This window comes from Pristiophorus japonicus, chromosome 1, assembly GCF_044704955.1.
Source record: "Pristiophorus japonicus isolate sPriJap1 chromosome 1, sPriJap1.hap1, whole genome shotgun sequence".
NCBI classification, from domain to species: Eukaryota; Metazoa; Chordata; class Chondrichthyes; family Pristiophoridae; genus Pristiophorus; species Pristiophorus japonicus.
Window position 1 is genome coordinate 108,462,805 of NC_091977.1, and position 12,438 is coordinate 108,475,242.

The 12,438-nt window shown below is 44.4% G+C and overlaps 1 protein-coding gene across 1 annotated transcript in view; it reads right to left on the reverse strand.

Moving 5' to 3' along the window:
- Positions 1–12,438, reverse strand: part of LOC139229975 (solute carrier family 28 member 3-like) — a 249,072-nt gene that overhangs the window by 50,334 nt on the left and 186,300 nt on the right. Inside the window, exons 9-10 of the mRNA XM_070862064.1 lie at positions 5,712–5,842; positions 3,280–3,448 (exon numbers count right to left, since the gene is read on the reverse strand). Coding sequence (XP_070718165.1) covers positions 3,280–3,448; positions 5,712–5,842 — 300 coding nt within the window. The remainder of the gene's footprint in view (positions 1–3,279; positions 3,449–5,711; positions 5,843–12,438) is intronic.

A 12,438-nucleotide genomic window follows, 5' to 3' on the forward strand; every position in this document is an offset into this window, starting at 1 on the left:
AAAGCACACAGCTTTTGACTAGAGATAATAAGGGGTCCTGGCTTGTCCAGGTTTTGATCTGCTGGGCAGTGACGGGTGATTGCTCACTCTCAAATGCTTCCATAACCATGGCTAGATCTGCGGACTGCACCATTTCCACCCAGGTGGTGGGTAATGGCAGCCTACTGAGAGCATCGGTGCTGTTTTCTGTGGCTGGCCTGTGGCGGATGGTGTAGTTGTATGCAGACAACGTGAGTGCCCATCTCTGGATGCGGGCTGATGCGTTGGTATTTATCCCTTTACTCTCGGAAAACAGGGATATAAGTGGCTTATGGTCAGTTTCTAATTCGAATTTTAGCCCAAACAGGTATTGATGCATTTTCTTTACCCCATAGGCACATGCTAATGCTTCTTTTTCAATCATGCTGTCGGCTCTCTTGGCCGTAGACAGACTCCTGGATGCATAAGCAACTGGTTGCTGTTTCCCGAAATCATTAGCTTGTTGCAATACACATCCGACGCCATATGACGACGCATCACATGCTAGTACCAAACACTTACATGAATCATACAACACAAACAATTTGTTTGAGCATAACAGTTTTCTTGCTTTTACAAAGGCATTTTCTTGGTTTTTGCCCCAAACCCATTCACTCCCTTTTCGTAGTAAGACATGTAGTGGTTCTAGCAGGGTGCTGAGATCTGGTAAGAAGTTACCAAAGTAGTTCAAGAGTCCCAGAAACGACCGCAGCTCCGTCATGTTCTGTGGCCTCGGTGCATTCTCGATTGCCTCCATCTTCACGTTGGTGGGCCTGATGCCGTCCGCCGCAATCCTCCTTCCCGGAAACTCCACTTCAGCCGCCAGGAAAACGCACTTCGAGCGTTTTAACCTGAGCCCCATGCAGTTCAGTCGACTAAGAACCTCCTCTAGGTTCTGCAGGTGCTCGACTGTGTTCCGACCTGTGACCAAGATGTCGTCTGGAAGACCACGGTGTGCGGGACCAACTTCAGTAAATTTTCCATGTTTCTCTGGTATATCGACGCCGCTGATCGGTTTCCAAATGGGCATCTGTTATAAACAAAAATACCATTGTGCATGTTGATGTAGGTGAGGGCCTTCTATGATTCCTCCAGTTCCTGTGTCATGTAGGCTGAAGTCAGATCCAGCTTCATGAACGTCTTTCCTCCCGCCGGCATTGCAAAGTGGTCGTCGGCTTTTGGTAGTGGGTATTGGTCCTGCAGGGAGAAACGATTGATAGTTACTTTGTAATCGCCACAGATTCTGATGGTGCCGTCTCCCTTGAGGACTGGGACAATAGGACTGGCCCACTCGCTGAACTCGATCGGTAAAATGATGCCCTCTCGTTGCAGCCGGTCTAGCTCGATCTTTATTCTTTCTCTCATCATGTACGGTACTGCTCTCGCCTTGTGATGGATGGGTCACGCCCCCGGAATTAGGTGGATCTGCACTTTTGCTCCTTGGAATTTCCCGATGCCTGGTTTGAACAGCAAAGGAAATTTGTTTAAGACCTGGGCACAGGAAGTGTTGTCAGTAGGCAATAGTGCTCGGACGTCGTCCCAGTTCCAGTGTATCTTTCCCAGCCAGCTCCTGCCAAGCAGTGTGGGACCATCGCCCGGTACCACCCAGAGTGGTAGCTTGTGCACTGCTCCATCAAAGGAGACCTTAACAGTAGCACTGCCGATGACAGGAATCAGTTCTTTAGTGTAAGTTCGTGCGAATTTGAGTTAAGACTGGCCTTGAGGCCTGTTGCACCGCAACCTTTCGAAAGTCTTTTTGCCCATGATGGACTGGCTCACGCCCGTGTCCAGCTCCATTGACACCGGGAGTCCATTTAGTTCAACATTCAGCATTATTGGGGGACAATTCGTGGTGAATCAGTGCACCCCATGTACCTCTGCCTCCTCTATCTGAGGCTCTGGTTCATAGTGATCCTCCGTAGATCTGTGCTCCTCTGCAACATGGTGGTTTGCAGGTTTAACAGGCTTAGCAGCTCACCTGCACACTCATTGGAGGTGTCCCATTGTTCCACAGCCCTTGCAAGTGAATCCTTTGAATCAGCATGAATGGAAATGATGATCATCCCCGCAGCGCCAACAAGGTGTTAATGGCCTTGCATTCATCACTCTTGATGGTGGACTCTGAGGCATCTGTGGACGTGTAGCTGCAGGTATGTGTGACCTGTCCTGGATGATACGATTCGAAAACAACATCACTTTGTTCACAGTACTTGTAGCAGCAGTTGTGTACTGAGAGATTTGCTTAGATTTGTCACTGGTGGCAATGAACGCCTGGGCTATCGCTAGGGCCTTACTCAAGGTTGGGGTCTCTACAGTCAAATGCTTGCGAAATATGGTTTCGTGGTCAATGCCAAGTACGAAAAAGTCTCTGAGCATGTGCTCCAAAATTCCTTCAAATTCGCAATGTCCTGCAAGGCGTCTCAGCTCGGCTACATAACTCGCCACTTCCTGGCCTTCAGACCTTTTGTAGGTGTAGAACTGGTACCTCACCATCAGACTGCTTTCTTTCAGGTTCAAATGCTCTCGGACCAGTGTGCACAAATCGTCGTACGATTTCTCCATGGGTTTCGCTTGAGTGAGCAGATTCTTCATGAGGCCATACGTTGGTGCTCCACAGTCAGTGAGGGGGATCGCTCTGTGTTTGGCAGCACTCTCTTCCCCATCTAGCTCATTGGCCACGAAGTATTGGTCAATTTGCTCCACAAAAGTTTCCCAATCATCTCCCTCCAAAAATTTCTCCAGGATGCCCACTGTTCTCTGCATCTTTAAGTTCGCTACCTGTATCTCGTCGTTATTTGTAATGTATGGAGAAAGAGTCAGACTGAACACTGTGAGCTGAAAGTAAAGTGTGATCTTAGTCTTTTATTGCAGGTCTCCAGAGTGCCTCTCCAACCTGTGAAGCCTTCTTAAATACCTGTGCTCCCAAGGAATTATGGGATCCCTTGGGACTCCGGAGAATGAGCCCTCTGGTGGCTGTACAGAGTAAATACAAGTCCACATATATAACAGATATCTCTGCCAATATTTGAACTAAGGATAACCTAAATATCTGATGACTATCTGAACATTGCATCACCAAACAAAATTCAGAATGAAAGCCCATTTAGTAATGGAGGTAATTTATTAAAATTCAATTCGTTATTTTTATTCCTAAAACAATAATCTGTGTTTTGAAAATATGAATTAGTTTCTTGGAAGAGAATCCAGCCCTTCATAAACACAAACTTCCACAAGAAAAAGATGATATAATAAAAAAATTACCTCAAAGCTGAGCCCAGGCTCATTAAACATGTTTCCCAACCAGGAAAGCACAGCATTAAGAAAAGCCAAGAGTGCCAGAAATGCAATGAGATTAACAGCAATGTTTGCCACCAGAGCGATTGAGGCACTAGCTCCTGCACAGGCAGCTTCTATTAAGTTTCTCGCATTGCTGCAGAATGAAAAAGAAAATGTCTAAGACTATCCATTGTGTATGTCGATAGATAAAAACGACTAGTTTCAAATCTCCCTGGAAAAATAATGGCGAGTTCATGTTGCACACCATTATTAATGCGCAAGTCAGCCAGCAATTCTGGGGAAGATGAGATATGCCGTGATTTGCGAATCCCCACAACTTGCTGGTCAATTTACGCCGCTCCGCCGTTTGCATTGCATAAGTAGCATCTTGTCCTTAACCTCCCAATTATTTTTCAGAACTTGCGAGATTTTCTCATTAATTGGCAATTAAACTCACGGCAGAAAGTTAGAGTTGGTAATTAACAGCGCAAGTACCTTTTTAATGACGTGACAATTGTTAATGCGATGCCAATCAATCTCTCAGAAAGGGTACAAATTAACCTGTAGAGTTTCATTCCTGCACGTAGTAAATTGTTGTTAAGAGATTTAAAAAATGTCAAATTTTTACATTTTTGTTACTTTTCCTTTGTGTTTCTTTTTTCTCTCTCTCTTAATCCAATCTTCCTTTCCCTCTTTTTTCTTTTTCTGTACCTAATTTGACTCCAATTTACCCTCCTTCTCCGCCATTCCTCTGTTTCTTTCTCAAACCTTAAATCTCATTGGTTAAGGAGATATAGGGCCCAAGTTTCCACATGATAAAAAACGGGCGCCCCTCCGAGCTGGGCGCCTGTTTTTCGCACCTAAAACGGCGCCAGAAAAAAAACGAGCGATTCTGGAGCGTTCTGCAGCTCCTTGTCTGCTTGGCGCGGCGCCCAGGGGGGTGGAGCCTACACTCGCGCCGATTTTGTAAGTGGGAGGGGGCGGGTACTATTTAAATTAGTTCTTTTCCTGCCGGCAACGCTGCACGTGCGCGTTGGAGCGTTCGCGCATGCTCAGTGTGAAAAAAACATTGGCACTTGGCCATTTTTGTAGTTCTTTGTAGCTGTTTAGTTTTTGAAAATTTTTTAATAAAAGTACATTGCCATCAGCACAGAGGCTTCTTGTAGCAGTGAGAAGGGTGCAGGAAGCCTCAGAAAGTTGAGGCAGCCGTTTCCCGATGACCTCCCCCTTTTGCCGTCGGGAAATGGCTCCTCAATTTCTGAGGCTTCCTGCAGCCTTCTCTCTTTCCCGCCAGCCGTCTGGAACGGCTCCATTCCCTCCCCCCCCCCCCCCCCGCCGCGTTCGGTCGGCTCCCTCCCTCCCCCCCCGCACCCCCCCCCCCCGCGTTCGGTCGGCTCCCTCCCTCCCGCCCGCGTTCGGTCGGCTCCCTCCCTCCCTCCCCCCACTCCGCGTTCGGTCGGCTCCCTTCCCTCCCCTCCCCCCCCCCACGTTCGGCGGCTCCCTTCCCTTCCCCCCCCCCCCCCCGCGTTCGTTGGCTCCCTTCCCTTCCCTCCCCCCCCCCCCGTGCGTTCATCGGCTCCCTTCAATTCCCTCCCCCCGCTCCGCGTTCGGTCGGCTCCCTCCTCCCCCCCCCCCCCCCCGCGTTCGGTCGGCTCCCTCGTTTTGTGAGGCTTGCTGCACCATTCTTCCTGGCTGAAGCACTTTCACACAGGTAGGAAGATGGTTTATTTAATCTTTTCTTTGCTTATAAATGTTTATTCAAGTTGGATTTATTTGTATAATATTTGTATAAGTATAAATAAGGATTTATTGTAGAATTTAATGAGTTCCCTTCCCCCCCCCTCCCCCCCCCCCCACCTCGTTCTGGACGCCTGATTTGTAACCTGAGCCTGATTTTTTAATGTGTAGAACAGGTTTTTTCAGTTCTACAAAAATCTTCACTTGCTCCATTCTACTTTAGTTTGGAGTACATTTTCACTGTGGAAACTTTCAAATCAGGCATCAGTGGCCGGACACGCCCCCTTTTGAAGAAAAAATTCTGTTCCAAAGTAGAACTGTTCTACCTGACTGGAACTGCAGAAAAAAAAATGTGGAGAATTGCAAATTCTAAGATAGTCCATTCTCCACCAGTTGCTCCTAAAAATCCGGTGCAAATCATGTGGAAACTTGGGCCCATACAGTTGGTCAATTTATTCAAAAAGGTCCCAGATGCCACATTGTCCTCACCTCACACTTCCAGCAAGTTACAAGCAAATTATATTCGAGTTGAAGGGTGTAAAAAAAAAGTCTAACTCGCGATACCATGTTCCAGCAAGATTTGGCCTTTAGGATTTTTTCCACTTTCATTACTTTTGCTGTCAGTACAGAATACCAAATACATTTTATGATTTTCATCTTCACATAGCAATGAAACTTACCCTTTCTCCAATTTGAGGTTACTCTTCATTGTTATTTTAGGAGTTTCTGTTTCGGGCCAAAACAATTTGGCAACAGCCAGAGCAGCAGGAGCAGACATCACTGAAGCGGTTAGCAAATGGGCAGCTGGAACCTGTATTTGAAACACATAATAGCCCATGTCTGAGTAATTCAATTTAAATTGCACATGAACCTTTGTGTAGAGCTGAACAAAATCAACAAAGGATGATATCAATCTGCACAATATATGGCATTGTACTTCACTCAAATAAAAGCACAAAGTAGATGCTGCAATAATAACACCAGCAATAATTCATATAGACATTCAGCTGTTTAAAAATCTACATAGAGAACTTAAAAAGTACTAAATTTGCTTTTCAAACAGCTGTGTAAATTGTAATACAAAAGCAAATTACTGCAGGTGCAGGAAATTTAAATAAAACACAAAATGCTGGAAATACTCAGCAGGTCAGACAGCATCTGTGGAGAGAGAAGCAGAGTTAACGTTTCAGGTCAATGACCTTTCGTCAAAACTGGAAAACGTTAGAGATGTAACAGATTTTAAGCAGGTGCTGAGGCAGAGAAAGGTGGGAATGGAAGAAAGAACAAAATGGAAGGTCTGTCATAGGGTGGAAGGCAGGAAAGATTTAACGACAAAAGGGATGATAGTACAAAGCAAAAGGAAATGGTAATGGGACAACTAAAGAAGCAAAAGATGAGTCAAGAAGAGGTGTAAATGGGAATGGCAGAAACATCAACAGCTGCCACGTGAAAAAAATAGGGGCGAGGTCATGGTCTGAAATTGTTGAACTTGATGTTGAGTCCAGAAGGCTGTAAGGTGCCTAATTGAAAGATGAGGTGCTGTTCCTCGAGCTTACATTGAGCTTCGTTGGAACAGTGTAAGAGGCCAAGGACCGAGAGGTCAGAGTAGGAGTGGAGTAGAGAATCAAAGTGACAGGCCACCTGAAGCTCAGGGTCACGCTTACAGGCTGAATGGAGGTGTTCTGCAAAGCAGTCGCCCAATGTAGATCATCATCATCATAGGCAGTCCCTCGAAGTGAGGATGACTTGCTTCCACGCCAAAAAAGGATGAGTTCACAGGTGTTTCAATGAAGGACCTAATATTCTAGATCCTGAACTACATCCTGAAGGGTGGAAGATGCCTGTACGTGGACTTTTTTAACATGTGGTGGCCGTTGTGCACCAGCCACCACACGGTCTTGACAGAGCTAGGTCTTGGTCCAATGGAAAGGATTAACCAAGACGACTGGAGGGTAGAGACCGCATAGTGAACAGCAAATACAGTATACTAAATTGCAAGAAGTACAAGTAATTTGCTGTTTCACCTGGAAGGAGTGATTGGGTCCCTGGACAGTGGAAAGATAGGAGGTAAAAATACCAGTGTTGCATCTCCTGCGCTTGCACAGGAAGGTGTCATGGGAAGGGGAGGGGCTATTGGAGGTGATTGAGGAGTGGACCAATTTGTCGCCGAGGGAGCGGTCCCTTCGGAATGCTGAAAGGAGAGGGAAGGGGCAAATGTGTTTGGTGGTGTGATCACGCTGGAGGTAGCGGAAATGGTGGAGGCTGATTTGTTGAATGTGGAGGCTGGTGATGTGAAAGCTGAGGACAAGAGGAACCCTATCGTGGTCCTGGGAAGGAGGGGAAGGGGTGAGAGCAGAAATGCAGGAAATGGAATGGACACGATCGAGGGCCATGTCAATTGTAGCTGTCTAAATTGTGTCAAATATAGTCCTTTTGTAAGAAACTACAGATGATATTAGGATTAATTTTGTAATCTTGTCACAGTGGTGGCAGGACAGCTTCTGCTTGAGCATAGCATGGCCACGAGAGCACAAACCTGACCACTCAAAGCTCATGGGGTTGCATCTTTCAAACAATTAAAATGTGTTTCCCTCCTTGAAACTAGAGGGTGGTGTGGTAAGCTTTTGCGCCGCTTCAAACCATGAGCCGAATTTACCGGCCAGTTGCTAAAAGCTGGACGTCCACCGGTACATCTATAAACACCATTTACCGCCCCTCCAGGGCACAAACAGAGGCACAAATGAGCTGAAAATCTAGCCCAAGGTGTGCTAATGGGAGAAGATAGAAGCGAAGGGGATACTGTAAACCTTAAAAAACTGCTGGGCAAATGAAAGGAATGTGGTCACGTTAATCTACATATTGATTGAGCTAACCAAACTAGTAGCAATGCGGTGGAGGAGGATTTCCTGGAGTGTATTAGGGATGGTTTTCTAGACCAATATGTCGAGGAATCAACTAAAGGGCTGACCATCCTAGACTGGGTGATGTGTAATGAGAAAGGACTAATTAGCAATCTTGTTGTGCGAGGTCCCTTGGGGAAGAATGACCATCATATAGTAGAATTCTTTATTAAGATGGAGAGTGACACAGTTAATTCAGCGACTAGGGTCCTGAACTTAAGAAAAGGTAACTTCGATGGGTATGAGATATGAATTGGCTAGAATAGACTGGTGAGTGATACTTAAAGGGTTGACGGTGGACAGGCAATGGCAAACATTTAAAGATCACATGGATGAACTTCAACAATTGTACATCCCTGTCTGGAGTAAAAATAAAACTGGGAAGGTGGCTCAACCGTGGCTAACAAAGGAAATTAAGGATAGTGTTAATTAAGGAAGAGGCATATAAATTGACCAGAAAAAGCAGCAAACCTGAGGACAGGGAGAATTTTGTAATACAGCAGAGGAGGACAAAGGGTTTAATTAGGAGGGGGAAAATAGAGTATGAGAGGAAGCTTGCTGGGAACATAAAAACTGACTGCAAAAGCTTCCATAGATATATGAAGAGAAAAAGATTAGTGAAAACAAATGTAGGTCACTTGCAGTCAGACTCAGGTGAATTTATAATGGGGAACAAAGAAATGGCGGACTAGTTGAACAAATACTTTGGTTCTGGCTTCACGAAGGAAGACACAAATAACCTTCTGAAAATACTAGGGGACCGAGAGTCTAGTGAAAAGGAGGAACTGAAGGAAATCCCTTATTAGGCGGGAAATTGTGTTAGGGAAATTGATGGGATTGAAGGCCGATAAATCCCTAGGGCCAGATAGTCTGCATCCTAGGAAGTACCCTAGAAATAGTGGATGCATTGATGATCATTTTCCAATAGTCTATCGACTCTGGATCGGTTCCAATGGACTGGAGGGTAGCTAATGTAACACCACTTTTTAAGAAAGGAGGGAGAGAGAAAATGGGTAATTATAGACCGGTTAGCCTAACATCTGTAGTGGGGAAAATGTTGGAATCAATTATTAAAGATGAAATAGCAGCACATTTGGAAAGCAGTGACAGGATCGGTCCAAGTCAGCATGGATTTATGAAAGGGAAATCAAGCTTGACAAATCTTCTAGAATTTTTTGAGGATGTAACTGGTAGAGTGGACAAGGGAGAACCAGTGGATGTGGTGTATTTGGATTTTCAAAAGGCTTTTGACAAGGTCCCACAAAAGAGGTTGGTGTGCAAAATTAAAGCACATGGTATTGGGGGTAATGTACTGATGTGGGTAGAGAACTGGTTGGCAGACAGGAAGCAGAGAGTCGGGATAAACGGGTCCTTTTCAGAATGGCAGGCAGTGACTAGTGGGATGCCGCAGGGCTCAGTGCTGGGACCCCAGCTATTTACAATATACATTAATGATTTGGATGAAGGAATTGAGTGTAATATCTCCAAGTTTGCAGATGACACTAAGCTGGGTGGCGGTGTGAGCTGTGAGGAGGACACTAAAAGGCTGCAGGGTGACTTGAACAGGTTAGGTCAGTGGGCAAATGCGTGGCAGATGCAGTATAATGTGGATAAATGTGAGGTTATTTACTTTGGTGGCAAAAACACGAAGGCAGAATATTATCTGAATGGCGGCAGATTAGGAAAAGTGGAGGTGCAACGAGACCTGGGTGTCATGGTACATCAGTCATTGAAAGTTGGCATGCAGGTACAGCAGGCGGTGAAGAAGGAAAATGGTATGTTGGCCTTCATTGCGAGGGAATTTGAGTATAGGAACAGGGAGGTCTTACTGCAGTTGTACAGGGCCTTAGTGAGGTCTCATCTGGAATATTGTGTTCAGTTTTGCTCTCCTAATCTGAGGAAGGATGTTCTTGCTATTGAGGGAGTGCAGCGAATGTTCACCAGACTGATTCCCAGGATGGCAGGACTGACATATGAGGAGAGACTGGATCAACTGGGCCTGTATTTACTGGAGTTTAGAAGGATGAGAGGGGATCTCATAGAAACATATAAAATTCTGATGGGACTGGACAGATTAGACGCAGGAAAAATGTTCCCGATATTGGGGAAGTCCAGAACCAGGGGACATAGTCTAAGGATAAGGGGTAAGCCATTTAGGACTGAGAGGAGGAGAAACTTCTTCACTCAGAGAGTTGTTAACCTGTGGAATTCTTTACCGCAGAGAGTTGTTGATGCCAGTTCATTGGATATATTCAAGAGGGAGTTAGATATGGCCCTTACAGCTAAAGGGATCAAGGGGTATGGAGAAAAAGCAGGAAAGGGGTAATAAGGTGAATGATCAGCCATGATCTTATTGAATGGTGGTGCAGGCTTGAAGGGCCGAATGACCTATTCCTGCACCTATTTACTATGTTTCTATGTTTCAGGTGGCCTACTTAAAATGGCCACATAGAAGAGAAAGGCTGAAAATATTTTTTTAATAATTGTCAGCATTTCTAAAGGTTGCATTGGGGAAGAAACTCCCAAAAAATAGCAAGCCAATATTAAGGGAAGGCAAGCTCAATGTTGATGCATCAAACAGCCTTGGGCAAGTGGTGAAGCAGCACAACACCCCAACCTTATTTGATTCCTGGGGAAGTAGCTGCAGCACTGCGTGAGATGGGCACAAGTGACATTTGTCCTGTTTTGTTTTCCAGGGCACTCGCCCCACAAATGGCAGTGGATCATGCCTGGCAGGATCTAATGGCCAAGCTCAACACTTTAACATTATCTGCAGCAGCAGTACCCTAGTAAAGTATATTTTGTGAATTGTCATTTGCGGCATTAGGGGAATATTGAAGAAGTCATGCAGGGTTCCCTAACTTCCCCAGATTCATGATGCTGTCTGGTATGAGGGAATATAAATACCACAAAAAATTTGAAAAATTGTGTATTTTTTAGAATACAGAGTACAATATGATAGACGTGTTTCACATTATGAAAGAATGGAACAGGCTAAATTGAAGCATATTATTTCCTGTAGTTGAGGGATCAAGAACAAAGAACCATAGATACAAGATTAAATATAATAGATTTAGAATGGAGGATAGAAGAAACTACTTTACACAGAATTTTGAGGCTATAATATTCACTTCAAGGTCAGTGGAAACTACATCAACTGTCAGGATTAGTTTTGATAGGTGGATGAAGATTGAAGGAATATGGGAACAGGGGGGTAAATGTGATTGGAACTATTTGCTTGCATGGAGGGTAATCAGCAACAGGGACAGGTTGGGCCAAATGGCCTATTTCCACATTGTAACAGCTACATATTTCTACGTATGCAAAGCTCTGCACCAGGAATATTAATTTGTAAAATATTCCCTTATGTCATCAAACTACTTGGAATGCAAAAATATTAATTGCAAGACCAGAGTCATATACAATAAAACTGACAACAGTAATTACAAATTCAATAAATGAGGCAGCAGAAATAGAAAATAATTATAATAGAATAAAATTCCCTTAGGATCAGTGTACAATAAAGAGTTAAATTTTATTTTCAGGTTCCTTGTCATCCTGAATATTCTTCTAGCTGCAATACGCAAAAAGTCATAGAAAAAACAGTACTGTCTCAGCAAAACATTTTTTCCTTTGCTTCCACGTTTGTGAGCTGTCCTCCTACACAGCTTTCTCAAGTCAACTTTCAGATGACATTCCACAACACCTAAATCAAGGTTCTTTAAAACTATGTTACACTTTGATGTTAGAACTGTCAATCAAGCTTCATCAAATCAAATATCAAGTTGAACATCCGTGCCTTTGTTATCTCTAAACTTGACTATTCCAACGCATGCCTGGCTGGCCTCCTATTTTCCACCATCCATAAACTTGAGCTCATCCAAAACTTGTCTGCCCATGTCTTAACTCACACCATGTCCCCATTCACCCATCACCACTGTGCTCGCTGACTTATACTGGCACCAGGTTGAGCAATGCTTCGATTTTAAAATTCTCATCCTTGTTTTCAAATCCCTCCTTGGCCTCACCTCTCCCTATCTCTGTAATCTCTTCCAGCCCTACAACCTGCCGAGATATCTGTTCTCCTCCAGTTCTGGTCTCTTGCTCATCCCCAATTTTAATCACTCCTCCACTGCGGCTGTGTCTTCAGCTGCCAAGGCCCTAAGCTCTGGAATTCCCCCTCAAAACCTCTCTGTCTCGTTACCTCTCTTTTCTCCTTTAAGACATTCCTTAAAACCTACCTCATCTGCCCTAATATCACTTTATGTGGCTCGGTGTCAAATTTTGTTTTGATAATGTTCCTGTCAAGCACCTTGGGACATTTTGCTATATTAAATGCACTATATAAATACAAGTTGTTGTTGTTTACTGAACAAACCAAATAATTTACCCTATTACCAATGTTATTACAAATCTTTTCAGCAACAGCTGGACTTCACTCTCTCTCTCTCTCTCTTCAGGAATGTAATTAGCAGGGTTTTGTCTTTATACAGCAATGCAAAATGTC